General features: G+C 41.8%; 1 protein-coding gene across 2 annotated transcripts in view; it reads right to left on the reverse strand.

Moving 5' to 3' along the window:
• LOC121464913 (protein BUD31 homolog) overlaps positions 1-17,795 on the reverse strand; it is a 20,602-nt gene extending 2,807 nt beyond the window's left edge. The window contains exons 1-3 of one of the 2 annotated variants that reach the window (XM_041678019.1): positions 17,664-17,795; positions 10,024-10,146; positions 2,320-2,486 (exon numbers count right to left, since the gene is read on the reverse strand). In XM_041678019.1, the coding sequence (XP_041533953.1) occupies positions 2,320-2,486; positions 10,024-10,146; positions 17,664-17,757 (384 nt within the window). In that variant the 5' untranslated portion in view covers positions 17,758-17,795. The remainder of the gene's footprint in view (positions 1-2,319; positions 2,487-10,023; positions 10,147-17,663) is intronic. The other variant, XM_041678020.1, reaches the window with a different exon arrangement.
• Positions 17,796-19,809: the final 2,014 nt, after the last annotated feature.

Consider the following 19,809-nt stretch of genomic DNA (forward strand, 5'->3'; position numbering starts at 1 on the left):
CAGGTAGAAACATGCATGCATACAATAATCAATATAATTTAACTTTGTATCAATATACAAGAATCGATACCAATATATTTGTCTAAAGACAGTAACTCACAATTATAAATCTATTATCCCATCATCCCTCTTTTTTTTTCTCGAAATGATCCCTGAGCTTATAAAATTCCTCCCCCAACCTCCCAACCCCTAAATGATGTCCCTAAACCCGGGGCAAACTTTACTGGGAGAGAGGACGTCGTCCTCTAGAATTACTTCCAGTTGTCATGGGGGCGACGTTCTTTCTGGGGGATTCTGTGAAAGTAAAATGATGGTTAAATTTCAAGATCAATGTCTTTTAAAATTGCAAATAGTCTCTGAGTATTTTGTGGAGGTCTGGCCAGAATGTTGTACAAGATGTGCACCATTTCAGCTAACCAAGTTGGAATCGTCTTGTGCTGCTGGTACCCCAAACAGGTCTTGTAATAGTGCTATCAGTATCATGATGTCATATCAACCAGGTAGAGTTGTTGTTGTGGGGCCCCATCTTTTTCCTGGAAACTTCAAATGTCACTTCAGGAAAAACTCATTGTTCATTGTGAAAAACTTAAACATTAATCATATAGACATATATAGACATACATATATATATATATTCAATGAAAGGCATGATAGATATATTCAATGAAAAGTATGATAGATATGAAGAAAAGCAAAGATGTTTTCTAAACTCATATTTCTTTCTGTCCCATATCATGGCTCTTGACATGAGACAGAACCTCCAGAAACTCTGGGTTTTTCTCTTACTAACAGGTTTGGAATTGGAGAGGGACTGAGCCAGAGTCCAACTTCAAAACCAGCTCTACATATTTATAAAGAAATGTTTAATAAGACATATATATATATATAAATTAATACTTACAAAATGTGTCCATCCATCAGTAATTAAATATTCAGGGTCCTTTAATTTCTTTGAAGATGAGTATTTTCCTGTGGAGATAAGAAAAGAACCCTGCCCCCAACCTATCTGTATTTCTTACCATCAGTATGCTCGCCATCCTTGTGAATGAATTGTTATTTATCTTTTCCAAGTGGCTTCTTTTCTTCAAACCGAACCTTTATTAATTTTGACGGTATCCACAATTTTTCCTCACCTGTGGAGATAAGAGCAAAACCCCTTCCCCAACGCAGCACATTTCCTGGCTTCCATTGTGAGGTCAGCACATCCTTGAAATAAACTGGTTGATTTAGTTCAGTAGACTTTTCCATTATCCAATGTCTTTCTGCAGCCGTTGTTCCCTTCTCATTAGCGTTGAGAAAATTCAAGGTTAACTAGGCATTATGTAACCTATTTCTGGGGGTGTTTTCCACCCCTTTCTGTTTGTTCAACATATCCTTTATAGTTCGATTTGATCTTTCTATGACTGCTTGACCTGTAGGATTGTATGGTATACCTGTAACATGCTTGATATTGTAATAATCAAAAAACCTTTTCATTTTCCTAGAGACATAAGCAGAACCATTATCTGTCTTTATTTGTGTAGGTATACCCATGATAGCCATGACTTCTAATAAATGAGTGATTACTGAATCAGCTTTTCCTGAACTTAAAGCAGTTGCCCACTGAAAGCCTGAATAAGTGTCAATGGTGTGATGAACATATTTTAATTTGCCAAATTCTGCAAAGTGGATGCGGCCAAGGCCACTTTTGGCAGAAGTTTGCAGTGAGAAGGAGGTGTTGTCCTATATCATGTCAGAAGGGTCCCTTTGCTGGCAGCCTTTGCTTTTGGGGGGTTTTTCTTTTGAGATAATATTGTATGAATCCCAGGCTGTTCTGAAACATGCTGTGTACCCCAGCACCACTGCCAGGTGCCTAGCTTTGAAATCATCATCATCATCATTATTATTATTTTGAAACACGATCTCAGCGCTAGTCCAGGCTGGTCTCAACCTCCCAAGTGCTGGGATTATGGCATGAGTCACTACTCCTTGCTTTGGACAAAGTTCTGACAGAGACTGTCACCATGAGGATACACAGAGACTGTCACCATGAGGCCAGACAGAAAGGGCTAGGTTGCCTAGTAGCCACGCCAATGTAGCCCTTCCATCACCTCAGAGCTACCGCCTAAGAAAAGAGGCTTGGTCCAGTTATTTGACCACAGGTAGTGTTGAGACCAGTCTTAGATCTCACTGGGAAGGATTCTGATCTGAAGGACTCACTCTTGGGAGGGATGGCAGGCAGATTTCCAATGTCAAAATTCCTTCCCCTAATACCCATTATGGTCAACTAAGATGAGCTTTAAACAGGAAATAATTCCCCGTCCAGCCATCAGGCATTACCACTTCCAGCTTGCTTTTCGGAACCCGGCAAATGCAGTTCGTCTCAAAGTTGGTGTCCCTGGTCTGAATGCAGCGTAGGCAGCACAAATTCTCGTAGCCCTGCTTTTTCCACGTGGCAATTAGGTTTTTGTCTGCATAGCCTTCTTTAATGCAGTATTCATAGAGCTCTGTCAGAAAGGTAGGGACAAGACATCAGAACATGGCACAATAAACCTGCCTTCATCGTAGACTAAAAAGGAAAATTAAGCTGGGTATGGTGGCCTAAGCCTTTGATTCCAGCACTTGGGAGGCAGAGACAGAAAGATTTCTCTAAGTTTGATGCCAGCTTGGTCTACAAATCAAGTTCCAGGAGAGTTATGACGACACAGGCCCTGCCTCGAAATCAAACAGAAAAAAATTTAAGTGGGGGGTCTTTAATCCCAGAATTTGACAGAGGTAGGTAGAACATTGTTATTTTAAGTATGGTCTTTGTAAGCTCCAGGCCAGCCAGGGCTACACTGGTATAACCTTGTTTCAAAAAGAAAACATACAGACCCCCCCCCCCCCCCCTCGCTCCATTCATCCTGTTGGCCCTGGATCACTGGGCTACCTGCGGCCCTGTTTAGTTGCTGAGGAATCCCATCAGGACGGGTGAGTGTGTGCTACCCAGGGGCGGACTGTCCCGGAAGAGAGCACAACCCCCCTCCCCCAGCTCCTTCTGCAGGGCTGTATTTCTTTCGCACGACCCAGCACCCCCAGCACCCCTCCCCAACCCTGCCCCGCTGTATGCTAGGACCAGTGCTCAACTACAGTCTTAAGCTCCTAAACTAAGGCGACCCACCCAGAGCGGTGAGTGCCTGCCAGCCGGGCAGGCCTCAGGGTCCCCTGTAAGGGAGCCGGGCACCTCCAGCTCCGGCGCCAGGCTTCCTGCGTGCTCCTGGATACCACCCCCCCCCCCCCACTTGCTCCATTCATCCTGTTGGCCCTGGATCATTGGGCTACCGGCGGCCCTGTTTAGTTGCTGAGGAATCCCATCAGGACGGTTTCGGAGGAATCCCATCTGGACGGGAACGGTTCCTGCTTCTACACTGAAGAGATATACCCTGAGAGTCAATCACAGCAAAGTCTGGACCAAGAGACCAGGCCTCTCCTGGCTCCATTTGAAGGAAGAGATGGGAAGGCGCCAATACAAGAATTCCTCCAACAATCTGAAAGGCAACATGACACCACCAGAAACCAGGGATCCCGAAATAAGAAGAATTGTACACCCTACTCCTGAAGAAATAGAAGAAATCGACTCAAAAGTGAACTATATGAAAATAATAGAGGACCTTAAACAGGAGGTGAAAAACTGCCGTAAACAATTAGAGATTACAAACAAAAAGGTAGAGGAAATGAATAAATCGCTCAAAGACACGCAAGAAAACCAAGAGAAATAAGAAAAAGCAATCAAACAGGTTTGGGAAGCGGTTCAAGACATGAAGAATGAAATGGAAGCAATGAAGAAAGCACAAACCGAGGGAAGAATGGAGATGGAAAATCTGTGTAAACGAACAGGAATGACAGAAACAAGTACTAACAACAGATTACAAGAGATAGAAGAGAGAATATCAGACACTGAAGATACCATAGAAAAAAATAAACACACTGATCAAAGAAAACAGCAAAACCAACAAATTCTCATCAAAACATTCAGGAAATTTGGGACACAATAAAAAGACCAAACCTAAGAATAATTGGAGTAGAAGAAGGAGAAGAAGTGCAGCTCAACGGTACAGAAAATATACTTAATAAAATTATAGAAGAAAACTTTCCCAACCTGAAGAAAGAGGTACCTATGAAGGTTCAAGAAGCATACAGAACACCAAATAGGCTGGATCAAAAAAAAAAAACATCCCCTCGCCATATAATAATCAAAACACAAAATACACAGAATAAAGAAAGAATATTAAGAGCCGCAAAGGAAAAAGGCCAAGTTACTTATAAAGGTAAACCTATCAGACTTACACCTGACTTCTCTATGGAAACCATGAAAGCCAGAAGGTCCTGGATAGATGTACTGCAAAAACTAAGAGATCATGCATGCAAGCCCAGACTACTATATCCAGCCAAGCTTTCGTTCACTATAAATGGAGAAAACAAAATTTTCCAGGATAAAAACAAATTCAAACAATACGTAGCCACAAATCCAGCCTTACAGAAAATTATAGAAGGAAAATCACTAACCAAGGAGTCCAACAATGCCCACAATAACTCAGTCATCTAGAGACCTTCCACCAGCGCAACTCAAAGAAGGGAAACACACAAACCCTACTACTAAAAAAGTGACCGGAGTTAACAACCACTGGTCATTAATATCACTTAATGTCAATGGGCTCAACTCACCTATAAAAAGGCACAGGCTAAGGGATTGGATACGAAAACAGGATCCCACGTTCTGCTCTCTACAAGAAACACACCTCAACCACAAAGACAGGCACCTACTCAGAGTAAAGGGCTGGGAAAAGGCTTATCAAGCAAATGGTCCTAAGAAACAAGCAGGTGTGGCCATACTAATTTCTAACAAAGTTGACTTCAAACTCAAATCAATCAGAAGAGATGGAGAGGGACATTTTATACTCATAACAGGAACAATTCATCAGGATGAAGTCTCAATCCTGAATATCTATGCCCCGAATATAAAAGCGCCCACGTATGTAAAAGAAACATTACTAAAACTCAAGGCAGCCATCAAACCACACACACTAATAGTAGGAGACTTCAACACTCCTCTCTCACCATTGGACAGGTCAAGCAAACAGAAACCTAACAGAGAAATTAGAGAATTAATGGAGGTAATGAAGCAAATGGACTTAACAGATATCTATAGATTATTCCACCCGAAGAGGAAAGAATATACCTTCTTCTCTGCAGCTCATGGAACCTTCTCGAAAATTGACCACATACTCGGTAACAAAGCTAACTAACACAGTTACAAAAAAATATTAGTAACCACCTGTGTCTTATCAGATCACCATGGATTAAAGTTAGAATTCAACAACAATGCTACCCCCAGAAAGCCTACAAACTCATGGAAACTGAACAGTCAACTTCTGAACCATACCTGGATTAAGGAAGAAATAAAGAAAGAAATTAAAGTCTTCCTTGAATTCAATGAAAATAAAGAAACAACATACTCGAACATATGGGACACTATGAAAGCAGTCCTAAGAGGAAAGTTCATCGCACTAAGTGCCCACTTAAAGAAAACAAAGAAAGCACATATTGAAGACTTAACAGCCCACCTGAAAACTCTAGAAAAAAAAGAAGCAGACTCACCTAGGAGGAGTAGAAGATTGGAAATAATCAAACTGAGGGCTGAAATCAACAAAATAGAAACACAGAAAACAATCCAAAGAATCAATGAAACAAAAAGCTGGTTCCTGGAGAAAATCAACAAGATTGATAAACCCCTATCTAAACTAATCAAATGGCAGAGAGAGAATACGCAAATTAATAAGATCAGAAATGAAAAGGGGGACATAACCACAGACACAGAGGAAATTCAGAGAATCACCAGATCATATTACAAAAGCCTGTATAACACAAAACTGGAAAATGTAAAAGAAATGGACACTTTTTAAGATAAATACCATATACCAAAGTCACACCAGGATCAGGTGAACAATCTAAACAGACCTGTTGGTCACGAAGAATTAGAAGCTGTTATCAAAAACCTCCCTACCAAAAAAAGCCCAGGACCGGATGGTTTCAATGCGGAATTCTACCAGAACTTCCAAGAAGAGCTAATACCCATACTCCTTAATGTATTCCACAATATAGAAACAGAAGGGTCATTACCTAATTCCTTTCATGAAGCTACAGTTACTCTGATACCAAAACCACACAAAGACTCAACCAGGAAAGAGAATTACAGGCCAATCTCACTCATGAACATCGACGCAAAAATCCTCAACAAAATACTGGCAAACCGAATCCAAGAACACATTAGGAAAATTATCCATTATGATCAAGTAGGCTTCATTCCTGAGATGCAGGGCTGGTTCAACATACGAAAATCTATCAATGTAATCCAGCATATAAATAAACTGAAGGAAAATAACCATATGATCATCTCATTAGATGCTGAAAAAGCATTCGACAAAATTCAACATCCATTTATGTTAAAAGTCTTGGAGAGATTAGGGATACAAGGGTCATACCTAAATATAATAAAAGCTATATACAGCAAGCCGACAGCTAACATCAAATTAAACGGAGAGAAACTCAAAGCCATCCCGCTTAACTCAGGAACACGACAAGGATGTCCACTCTCTCCATACCTCTTCAATATAGTACTTGAAGTTCTAGCAATAGCAATAAGACAACATAATGGGATCAAGGGGATTCGAATTGGAAAGGAAGAAGTTAAACTTTCGTTATTCGCAGATGATATGATAGTGTACTTAAGCGACCCCCAAAACTCCACCAAAGAACTTTTACAGCTGATAAACAGCTTTAGTAATGTGGCAGGATACAAGATCAACTCCAAAAAATCAGTCGCCCTCTTATACACAAAGGATAGGGAAGCAGAGAGGGAAATCAGAGAAGCTTCACCATTCACGATAGCCACAAACAGCATAAAATATCTTTGGGTAAATCTAACCAAGGAAGTGAAAGATCTATTTGACAAGAACTTTAAGGCATTGAAGAAAGAAATTGAAGAGGATACCAAAAAAATGGATGGATCTACCTTGCTCTTGGATTGGGAGGATCAACATAGTAAAAATGGCAATTCTACCTAAGGCAATTTATAGATTCAATGCAATCCCCATCAAGATCCCATCAAAATTCTTCACAGATCTGGAGAGGACAATAATCAACTTTATATGGAAAAACAAAAAACCCAGGATAGCCAAAACAATCCTATACAATAAAGGATCTTCTGGAGGCATTACCATCCCTGACTTCAAACTCTATTACAGAGCTACAGTAATGAAAACAGTGTGGTACTGGCATAAAAACAGAGAAGTCGACCAATGGAATTGTATAGAAGACCCGGATTTTAACCCACAAACCTATGAACACCTCATTTTTGATAAAGGAGCTAAAAGTATACAATGGAAGAAAGAAAGAATCTTCAACAAATGGTGCTGGCACAACTGGATGTCAACCTGTAGAAGAATGAAAATAGACCCACATCTTTCACCGTGCACAAAACTCAAGTCCAAATGGATTAAAGACCTCAATATCAGCCCGAACACACTGAAAAGGATAGAAGAGAAAGTGGGAAATACCCTACAACAGATGGGCACAGGAGATCGCTTCATATGTATAACCCCAGAAGCACAGACATTAAGAGCAACATTGAATAAATGGGACCTACTAAAACTGAGAAGCTTTTGCAAAGCAAAGGACACTGTCACTAAGACACAAAGGCAACCTACTGACTGGGAGAAGATCTTCACCAACCCCGCAACAGACAAAGGTCTGATCTCCAAAATATATTGAGAACTCAAGAAACTAGACTTTAAAATGCTAATTAACCCAATTAAAAAATGGGGCACTGATCTGAACAGAGAATTCTCAACAGAAGAAGTTCAAATGGCCAAAAGACACTTAAGGTCATGCTCAACTTCCTTAGCAATCAGGGAAATGCAAATCAAAACAACTTTGAGATATCATCTTACACCTGTGAGAATGGCTAAAGTCAAAAACACCAACGATAACCTTTGCTGGAGAGGTTGTGGAGGAAGGGGTACCCTCATCCATTGCTGGTGGGAATGCAATCTTGTGCAACCACTATGGAAGTCAGTGTTTCGGTTTCTTAGGAAATTCGGGATCAACCTACCCCTGGACCCAGCAATACCACTCTTGGGAATATACCCAAGAAATGCCCTATCATATGACAAAAGCATTTGTTCAACTATGTTCATAGCAGTATTATTTGTAATAGCCAGAACCTGGAAACAACCTAGATGCCCTTCAATGGAAGAATGGATGAAGAAAGTATGGAATATCTACACATTAGAGTACTACTCAGCGGTAAAAAACAATGACTTCTCGAATTTTGCATGCAAATGGATGGAAATAGAAAACACTATCCTGAGTGAGGTATCCCAGACCCAAAAAGATGAACATGGGATGTACTCACTCATAATTGGTTTCTAGCCATAAATAAGTGTCACAGAGTCTACAATAGGTGAATCTAAAGAAGCTAAGTAAGAAGGGGAACCCAAGGAAAAACATATAGTTATCCTCTTGGCTAAGGGAAGTAGACAAAATTGCCGGGGAGAAAATTGGGATCTTGGGGTGGGGTGGGTTGGGGGTAAGGGGAGATGGGGAGAGAAAAGTTAGAAGGGAAGGAGGTCGGGCCTTGGGTAAGCAGGAGGATTGGGATAAAGGAAGGTTGGACAGGGGAGCACGGAACCACAATTCTTAGTTAAGGGAACCACTTTAGGGTTGGCAAGAGACCTGACCCTAGAGGGGCTCCCAGGTGCCCAAGCTGAGGTCCCCAGTTAGTTCCTTGGGCAGTTGAGAATAGGGAACCTGAAATGACCCTATCCTTGAGCAATACTGACGAATATCTTGCATATCATCATAGAACCTTCATCTGGTGATGGATGGAGATAGAGACAGAGACCCACACTGGAGCACTGGACTGAGCTCCCAAAGTCCCAATGAGGAGCAGAAGGAGGGAGAACATGAGCAAAGAAGTAGGGACCACGAGGGATGCACCCACCCACTGAGACAGTGGAGCTGATCTATTGAGAGCTCACCAAGACCAGCTGGACTGTGACTGAAAAAGCATGGGATAAAACTGGACTCTCTGAACATGGCGAACTATGAGGGCTGATGAGACGCAAAGGACAATGGCACGGGGGTTTGATCCTACATAATGTGATGGCTTTGTGGGAGCCTAGCCAGTTTGGATGTTCACCTTCCTAGATATGGACGGAGGTGGGAGGTCCTAGGTCTTACCACAGGGCAGAAAACCCTGACTGCTCTTTGGACTGGAGAGGGAGGGGGAAAGGAGTGGGGGGAGGGGGAGAAGGGTGGGAGGAGGGGGCGTAGGGGGGGAGGAGGGAGAGGGAAATGGGAGGCTGGGAGGAGGTGGAAACTTTTTTTTTTCTCCTTTTCTCAATAAAAAAAAAAAAGAAAGAAAACATACAAAATTTCTCCATCAGTAAACTGATCCTTGCTGGGTTTGCAAAAATAGAACCATTGTCTTTAGTTTTGTTTTTGGAGTCAGAATCTTGCACAACAGTCAAGGCTTCCCTGGAGTCCTAACAGTTTCCTGCTTCGGCTTTCCAAGTGCTGAAACTATGGGTCTCAGCACTCAGCTTTTTCACCTGTTTTGTGATAGGGTTTTCTGTGCAGCCCCTCGCTGTCCTACAATTTGCTACGTAGATCTAGCTAGCCTTGAATTCAGACAACCACCTGCCTCTGCCTCCCAAACTGCTGGGATTAAAGGCCTTTTTATGAACCACTATATATATATATATCTCAAAACTATTCAAATACAAAAGGTCAGCAAGTTTCCTCAGAGGCCAAGAATGCTTTTCATACAGGCCTAACGACCTGAGTTCAATCCCCCAGGCCCACATGGCAAAAAGAGAGAACCAGTTCCTGAAGATTGTCCACATCCTCCACGCTGAATCCTTGGGATGCACTTGCCTCCATAGGTTTATGAACAGAGTAACAATAGCTTTTTAAAGGCCAAGGTATTTAGCCAGTCACATTTACTTCTACTAATGGCTTTCCGCTTATAAAACAGGTCAAATATATATCGCGTGTTCTGGTGATGGATTCTGAAAATGGGCCACAGAGATTCCACTTTTCTCTTTCCCTCATGGGGTTCAGTTTCAGCTGGAGAGAAGAAAGCATGTATATATTTTAGGAGACAGTCAGTCTGCATGGCACGCAGCATGTTTGCTTCCTTAACTATAGTTATGATTATTTTATACCCGTGGGGATAGTAATGAAAACAACGGACAATGACAAGAGTGGACAAAACTGAAATCCTCAAGCCCTTCTAGCAGAATGCAGAATGGGCTAGGGAATGTCTAGAGTTACCATGAGTTTAGGAACACACTGAAGCAGGATGAATACAGACTCTTTTTCACCCACTCTAATTTCCTTTACTTTCAGAGTTGTGTCAAGAAATCTCTTGACCCATACATAGCAAGCTTGACTACTACAAGTTCTGAGTACTGAACAGAAACTGGCACAACCAGCTGTGAAAAGAGAAAGCAAAGTTAACAGCGGCTTAGAAATTATTGCTATAGGTATAACCTCAATAGCAATGATCAGATCAGCTGTAAACAGGTATTTCAAAGATTGTTTTAAATAGCAATCTGAAGGGGGCTGGAAAGGTGGCTCAGTGGTCAAGAGCACTGGCTGTTTTTGCAGAGAACCCAGGTTCAATTCCTAGCACCCAGGTGGCAGCTTATGTTGTAACTCCAGTTCCAGGGATCCAGCGTTCCTCTTTCAGCCTTTGCAAACACTAGGCATAAACATGGTACACATGAAGAAAAACATGAAATAGCAATTCAGGGTGGTGGGATAAAAACTACTATGAGGCTGATCGCTGGAATCCTCAGGGTGGAGAGAACTGACTCCGCTAAGTTGTCCTCTAACCTCTACCATGCTCTGTAGTACACGTTTGTGCAAAAGCCACTCTCACACCACACAAATAACAAGCAAGTAGTCCTACAGCAAGATGTCTTTTATTCATCTTGGCAGACTTAGAATCACCTAAGGGGGCCTTATTTGAGTAATGAGCTAGATCAAGTTAGCCTAACTGAGATAGATCTACTCTGAATAGAGGCACCATTCTTGGTGTGTGTGTGTATCCTGAACGTCTGAGAGTGAAGAAAGCTAGTTGAACTTCTGTGTAAGCAAGCACCATGTGTGCATTTACCACTTTTTTTTTATTGAGAAAAGGAGAAAAAAAAAAGTTTCCTCCTCCTCCCAGCCTCCCATTTCCCTCCCCCTCCTCCCACCCTTCTCCCCCTCCTCCCACCCTTCTCCTCCTCCCCCCACTCCTCTCCCCCTCCCTCTCCAGTCCAAAGAGCAGTCAGGGTTCCCTGCCCTGTGGTAAGTCCTAGGTCCTCCCCCCTTCATCCATTCTAGGAAGGTGAACATCCAAACTGGCTAGGCTCCCACAAAGCCAGCACATTATGTAGGTTCAAAACCCCGTGCCATTGTCCTTGGGTTCTCATCAGCCCTCATTGTTCACCATGCTCAGAGAGTCAAGTTTTATCACATGCTTTTTCAGTCACAGTCCAGCTGGCCTTGGTGAGCTCCCAATAGATCAGCTCCACTGTCTCAGTGGGTGGGTGCTCCCCTCGTGGTCCTGACTTCTTTGCTCATGTTCTCCCTCCTTCTGCTCCTCATTGAACCCTCCCCTCCTGCATACCACTTTTTAAAAAAAAGTTTCTTAGATAATTTATATATGAGTGTTTGTATGTCCCCAGTGCCCATAGATGTCAGAAGAGGTGCTAGATCCCTGTAAACGGAGTTATAAACACATGAGCAGATGTGTGGGTGTTGGGAAATGAACCTGGGTCCTTAGCAAGAGCTGCATGTACTCAATCACTGAGTTATTTCTCCAGCCCTGTCCTCTGCTCTTGACTATGGGTGTGTGTGTTTTAGTTCCAGTCTTGACATCCCCTCAATGATAGACTCTAACCTGGAATTGTTTTTTTTTTTTTTTAACGCCTCATCCTTTGGGGGCCATTTTCTTTTATTTTTTTTAATTTATTTATTTATTAAGGATTTCTGCCTCGTCCCTGCAACCGCTTCCCATTTCTCTCCCCCTCCCCCGATCAAGTCCCCCTCCCTCATCTGCTCGAAGAGCAATCAGGGTTCCCTGCACTGTGGGAAGCCCAAGGACTGCCCACCTCTATCCAGGTCTCGTAAGGTGAGCATCCAAACTGCCTAGGCTCCCACAAAGCCAGTACGTGCAGTAGGATCAAAAACCCACTGCAATTGTTCTTGAGTTCTCAGTATTCCTCATTGTCCGCTATGTTCAGCTAGTCCGGATTTATCCCAGTCTTTTTCAGACCTAGGCCAGCTGGCCTTGGTGAGTTCCCAATAGAACATCCCCATTGTCTTAGTGTGTGGGTGCACCCCTCGTGGTCCTGAGTTCCTTGCTCGTGCTCCGTCTCCTTCTGCTCCTGATTTGGACCTTGAGATTTCTGTCCAGTGCTCCCATGTGGGTCTCTGTCTCTATCTCCTTTCATCGCCTGATGAAGGTTAATATTCATGAAGATGCCTATGTGTTTGTCTTTGGATTCACCTTCTTATTTAGCTTCTCTAGGAACATGAATTATAAGCTCAATGTCCCTTATTTATGGCTAGAAACCAAATATGAGTGAGTACATCCCATGTTCCTCTTTTTGGGTCTGGCTTACCTCACTCAGGATAGTGTTTTCTATTTCCATCCATTTGTATCCAAAATTCAAGAAGTCCTTGTTTTTTACTGCTGAGTAATACTCTAATATGTATATATTCCATACTTTCTTCATCCATTCTTCCGTTGAAGGGCATCTAAGTTGTTTCCAGGTTCTGGCTATTACAAACAATGCTGCTATGAACATAGTTGAGCATATACTTTTGTCATATGATCGGGCCTCTCTTGGGTATATTCCCAAGAGTGGTATTGCTGGATCCAGGGGGTAGGTTGATCCCGAATTTCCTGAGAAAACGAAACACTGCTTTCCAGAGTGGTTGCACAAGTTTGCATTCCAACCAGCAATGGGTGAGTGTACCCCTTTCTCCACAGCCTCTCCAGCAAAGGCTATCATTGGTGTTTTTTATTTTAGCCATTCTGACAGGTGTAAGGTGGTATCTTAAAGTTGTCTTGATTTGCATTTCCCTGATCGCTAAGGAAGTTGAGCATGACCTTAAGTGTCTTTTGGCCATTTGAACTTCTTCTGTTGAGAATTCTCTTTCAGCTCAGTGCCCCATTTTATAATTGGGTTGATTAGCCTTTTGCGGTCTAGTTTCTTGAGTTCTTTATATATTTTGGAGATCAGACCTTTGTCAGTTGCGGGGTTGGTGAAGATCTTCTCCCAGTCAGTGGGTTGCCTTTTTGTCTTAGTGACAGTGTCCTTTGCTTTACAGAATCTTCTCAGCCTCAGGAGGTCCCATTTATTCAATGATGCCCTTCGTGTCTGTGCTGCTGGGGTTATACGTAGGAAGTGGTCTCCTGTGCCCATGTGCTGTAGAGTACTTCCCACTTTCTCTTCTATCAGGTTCAGTGTGTTCGGACTGATATTGAGGTCTTTAATCCATTTGGACTTGAGTTTTGTGCATGGTGATAGATATGGATCTATTTTCATTCTTCTACAGATTGACACCCAGTTTTGCCAGCACAATTTGTTGAAGATGCTCTCTTTTTTCCATTGTATACTTTTAGCTCCTTTATCGAAAATCAGGTGTTCATAGGTTTGTGGGTTAAAGTCAGGGTCTTCTATTTGATTCCATTGGTCGACTTCTCTGTTTTTATGCCAATACCAAGCTGTTTTCAATACTGTAGCTCTGTAATAGAGTTTGAAGTCAGGGATGGTAATGCCTCCAGACAATCCTTTATTGTATAAGATTGTTTTGCCTATCCTGGGTTTTTTATTTTTCCATATAAAGTTGATTATTGTCTTCTCCAGATCTGTGAAGAATTTTGATGGGATTTTGATGGGGATTGCATTGAATCTATAGATTGCTTTTGGTAGAATTGCCATTTTTACTATGTTGATCCTCCCAATCCAAGAGCAAGGGAGGTCTTTCCATTTTCTGGTGTCTTCTTCAATTTCTTTCTTCAAAGACTTATAGTTCTTGTCAAATAGATCTTTCACTTCCTTGGTCAGAGTTACCCCAAGATATTTTATGCTATTTGTGGCTATCGTGAAAGGTGATGCTTCTCTGATTTCCCTCTCTGCTTCCTTATCCTTAGTGTATAGGAAGGCAATTGATGTTTTGGAGTTGATCTTGTATCCTGCCACATTACTAAAGGTGTTTATCAGCTGTAGGAGTTCTTTGGTAGAATTTTTGGGGTTGCTTATGTATACTATCATATCATCTGCAAATAACGAAAGCTTAACTTCTTCCTTTCCAATACGAATCCCCTTGATCTCCTTATGTTGTCTTATTGCTATTGCTAGAACTTCAAGCACTATGTTGAAGAGGTATGGAGAGAGTGGACATCCTTGTCGTGTTCCTGATTTTAGTGGGATGGCTTTGAGTTTTTCTCCATTTAATTTAATGTTAGCTGATGGCTTGCTGTAAATAGCTTTTATTATATTTAGGTAGGACCCTTGTATCCCTATTCTCTCCAAGACCTTTATCATAAAGGGGTGTTGAATTTTGTCGAATGCTTTTTCAGCATCTAATGAAATGATCATATGGTTTTTTTCTTTCAGTTTATTTATATGGTGGATCATATTGATAGATTTGCGTATGTTGAACCATCCCTGCATCTCTGGGATGAAGCCTACTTGATCATAATGGATAATTTTTCTTATGTGTTCTTGGATTCGGTTTGCCAGTATTTTATTGAGAATTTTTGCGTCGATGTTCATGAGTGAGATAGGTCTGTAATTCTCTTTCTTGGTTGGGTCTTTGTGTGGTTTTGGTATCAGGGTAACTGTAGCTTCATAAAAGGAATTTGGCAATGACTCTTCTGTTTCTATATTGTGAAATACATTAAGGAGTATAGGTATTAGTTCTTCTTGGAAGTTCTGGTAGAATTCTGCATTGAAACCCTCTGGTCCGGGGCTTTTTTTCGAAGGGAGATTTTTGATAACCATTTCTAATTCTTCGCGAGTAACCGGTCTATTTAGATCATTCACCTGGTCTTGGTTTAGCTTTGGTATATGGTACTTATTTAAAAAAATGTCCATTTCTTTTGTATTTTCCAGTTTTGTGGCATACAGGCTTTTGTAGTAAGATCTAATGATTCTCTGAATTTCCTCTGTGTCTGTGGTTATGTCCCCCTTTTTATTTCTGATCTTATTTATTTGCGTGTTCTCTCTCTGCCGTTTAATTAGTTTGGATAGGGGTTTGTCGATCTTGTTGATTTTCTCCAAGAACCAGCTTTTTGTTTCATTGATTCTTTGGACTGTTTTCTGTGTTTCTATTTTGTTGATTTCAGCCCTCAGTTTTATTATTTCCAGTCTTCTACTTCTGCTGGGCGCGTCTGCTTCTTTTTTTTCTAGAGCTTTCAGGTGTGTTGTTAAGTCCCCAATGTATGCATTCTCCGTTTTCTTTAAGTGGGCACTTAGTGCTATGAACTTTCCTCTTAGCACTGCTTTCATTGTGTCCCATAGGTTTGAATATGTTGTCCCTTTATTTTCATTAAATTCAAGGAAGACTTTAATTTCTTTCTTGATTTCTTCCTTGACCCAGGTGTGGTTCAGTAGTTGACTGTTCAGTTTCCATGAGTTTGTCGGTTTTTTGGGGGCAACGTGGTTGTTGCCTTCTAACTTTAATCCGTGATGAGCTGATAAGACACAGGTGGACACTGATTTTTTTTGTATCTGTGGAGGCTTCCTTTGTTTCCGAGTATGTGGTCAATTTTTGAGAAGGTTCCATGAGCTGCAGATAAGAAGGTATATTCTTTCCTATTTGGGTGGAATGTTCTATAGATGTCTGTTAAGTCCATTTGCTTCATTACCTCCAATAATTCTCTTTATTCTCTATTAGGTTTCTGCCTGATTGACCTGTCCCTTGTAGAGAGAGGTGTGTTGAAGTCTCCTACTACTAGTGTGTGTGGTTTGATGTCTGCCTTGAGTTCTAGTAATATTTCTTTTACATAAGTAGGTGCTTTTATATCGGGGGCATAGATATTCAGTATTGAGACGTCATCCTGATGAATTGTTCCTGTTATGAGTATAAAGTGACCATCTCGGTCTCTTCTGATTGATTTTAGTTTGAAGTCAGTTTTGTTAGAAATTAGTATGGCCAGAACTGCTTTTTTCTTAGGACCATTTGCTTGAAACACCTTTTCCCAACCCTTTACTCTGAGTAGGTGCCTCTCTTTGTGGTTGAGATGTGTTTCTTGCAAACAGCAGAATGTTGGATCCTGTTTTCATATCCAATCTTTTAGCCTGTGCCTTTTTATAGGTGAATTGAGCCCATTAATATTAAGTGATATTAATGACCAGTGGTTGTTTACTCCGGTTATTCTTATTGCTTTTGGTAGTAGAGATTGTGTGTCTCCCTTCTTTGAGATGTGCTGGTGAAGGGTCATTAGATGCCTGGGTTATTGTAGGCAGTGTTGGCAGTGTTGGATTCCTTGGGTTGCGATTTTCCTTCTATTACTTTCTGTAGGGCTGGATTTGTGGCTACGTATTGTTTAAATTTGTTCTTATCCTGGAATGTCTTGTTTTCTCCATTGATAATGAACGATAGCTTGGCTGGGTATAGTAGTTTGGGTTTGCATCCATGGTCTCTTAGCTTCTGCAGAACCTTTATCCAGGACCTTCTGGCTTTCATAGTTTCCATAGAGAAGTCAGGTGTAAGTCTGATCTCTAACCTGGAATTGTAAACGAAATAAACCCTTTCCTTCTCTTTGTTGCTTTTGGTCAGGGTGTTTTTATCACAGTAACACAACCAAACTAGGACAAGCTGTGCTCACCAAAGGGTAGCATATACTTGAGGTCAGATCAAATGTCCACAGACAAGCTGACTGCCAGGATTCCACAGTGGGGTTGTGGTGCAGAAACTGCTACATGGTGCAAGGACCCAGGGACAAAGATTTCCAAAGCCCCAGGCCACTACAAGGAATCTCAAAAGGTGTGGGGGGGGGGGGGTAGAAGATGCTTTATAATGGGGCTATTCCCAGTACCCACGTCAGGGTAGCTACAACTACCTGTATCACCAGCTTTAGGGGATCTGACACTCTCTTCCAGCCTCCTGTACTCCCATGCATATACCCTCTTCCCCCCAATGTAAAATAAATCTTAAAAGAAAAAAAGAAAGGAAGGAAGGAGAGAAAAAGAGAGAGAGAGCGAGCGAGGAAGCTGGGCATTTGCTATACCTTTAATTTCTGTGCTAGGGAGGCACAGGCAGACAGCTCTCTATGAGCTCGGGGCCAGCCTGATCTACTGATCTATGTAGAAACACTGTGTCAAAAGTAATGAAAAAAATTTATACAGTGAGACCCTGTCTCCAAGACAACACTTAAAGTGAAAAAGACACCCGATCTTTCTCTCAGAAATATGCACACTAATAATCCCTTTTCAGAACTTTCGAGCATTCTGAGTCGATAAGTAAACAGAACTTGACCAGTTGGCAATGCGCCTCATCTCCCAGTTGCCTGTCTATCGTTGGAGGCACCTGAGCCTCCTACATCCAACCTACCCAGTTAGGACACTACCACTTACCTTCTCTCATCTTTTGATCTAGTTCATCCAGTGTTGGTTCGATCAATTCCCAACCATCTGGAGGAGCTTTCCGGCTTCTTTTGACTTTGGGCATTTTCCAGCAAGAGTTGTAAAGATCTAGAAGAAAGTCAAGAGCTTTCTGAGTCTTGGACTGCCAGAGGCCTTTGGCAGCCAATGCGGATGCACATTCATTTATGCAAAGTGTCAAGACCATGAAGGGACGGACTCCTATCCAGACTCCTGAGTTCACACTGCAGCTCTGTCTGCTTTTCACGTCTGTCAAACCCAGGAAGTGTACTGTATGTTATGTCGGTAAGTCATGTATATGTGTTTTCTGAGTACCTTTAGAAGTTGGCTCTCCACCTCCTATTTCAGAGCCAAGCACATGTATCTCAGTATCCTCCCCAGTCCTTTATCTGGGCATGGGCTACCCCCCAAAAAACTCCCTAACTCTATATAGGGAGGAATGAGAACAGCAAAACAGACCAAGAGTGAAAACACCATGGAATCTGCTGGAAGGTACTCTATTTCCAACAGTTAGTATTGTTTATCTCACCATATAAAAGTGTCTACCTTAGAAATGAGAACCTGGAACTTCAGCCATGGAACCTTCAGCTGACTGCCTCAGTTTCCCCAGTCAGTTTCATTGGATTTTGTGAGCAGTAGATCTGATGACATTATCTCAGCATTTTTTTTTTGGCTTGGAATCTCATCTGATGGACACTATGGCCAGAACTCTACTGGGCACTCACTTCATCTGGATGCTTTAAAGCAGCCTCCCCGGTAGATTTCCGCCTAGACACTTTGCCATGCCATCTACTTTCTTCCCTTCTCTCTAGCTATTTGTTACTTTGGCTTGCATTCAAAACCAAAAGTATGCCACATTAGATTATTCTTCAGAAAGCCCCAAATGGCTACTTAAGATGTTCACCTTCCTAGACCTGGATGTAGGGGGGAGGACCTTGGACTTTCCACAGGGCAGGGAACCCTGACTGCTCTTCGGACTGGAGAGGGAGGGGGAGAGGAGTGGGAGGAGGGGAGAAGGGCAGGAGGAGGGGGAGGGAAACGGGAGGCTGGGAGGAGGCAGAATTTTTTTTCCAATAAAAAAATAAGTAAAAAAAAATAATAATAATAAAAAACATGTAACTGCCTTGTCTAATAAGGTACTGAGAGCCACATGGCTAACATAGACAAGAATAATGGGCTAACATAAGTTGTAAGAGTTAATAAGATGTCTGAGCTACTAGGCCAATCAGTTTATAACTAATGTAGACCTCTGTGTGATTTCTTTGGGATTTAACGATTGCGGGAACCAGGCAGGACAGAAACCTCAGTCCACAGAATGGCACCCACGTGGATAACTGCATCCACATAAAGCCTGAGAGAGCCTGGGAAGTTATTCTAGACACAAAAGAACCTAGTTAAGCATGGCTTATTGATAGCAGCATTTTCTCAGATGGACTCTGCTTGCTAGAGGCAAGCGATCTCATTTAAGAGAGGCTTCCTGACTCAGCATTAGCTGCAAAACCCTGCAGCTCTTTTAAGAGGTCCTGCCACAAAACACTTAAATGGTGTTGATGAAACGCTGAATGGTACTTCAGGTACTAAATATGGCTTGATAGCCTGGCTACCACACCATGTAGAAATTTAGGCCTACAGGATGGTGATACCTCCAGATGTTCCTTTACTGTACAGAGTTGTTTTGGCTATCCTCAGTTTTTTGTTTCTCCATATGGACTTTAGTATTTTCTTTTAAGGTCTGTGAAGAATTATGCTGGGATTTTGATAAGTACTGCATTCAATCTATGGATTGCTTTTGATAAGACTGTTATTTTTTTACTATGTTAATCCTACCTATCCATGAGCATGGGAGATCTTTCCATTTTCTGATATTCTTCATTTTCTTTCTTTTTTTATTGATATTTATTAAGCTCTACATTTTTCTCTGCTCCCTTCCCTGCCTCTCCCCTCCCCCTTCAATCTTCCCTCAAGGTCCCCATGCTCCCAATTTACTCAGGAGGTCTTGTCTTTTTACACTTTCTACTTCTCATGTAGATTAGGTCTATGTAAGTCTCTCTTAGTGTTTGCATTGTTGTCTAAGTTCTCTGGGATTGTGGTTTCTTTGTAGGCTGGATTTCTTTGCTTT

Source organism: Microtus oregoni, unplaced genomic scaffold (genome assembly GCF_018167655.1).
Source record: "Microtus oregoni isolate MIOR12 unplaced genomic scaffold, Mior012 000029F_ref0000214, whole genome shotgun sequence".
Classification (NCBI taxonomy): domain Eukaryota; kingdom Metazoa; phylum Chordata; class Mammalia; order Rodentia; family Cricetidae; genus Microtus; species Microtus oregoni.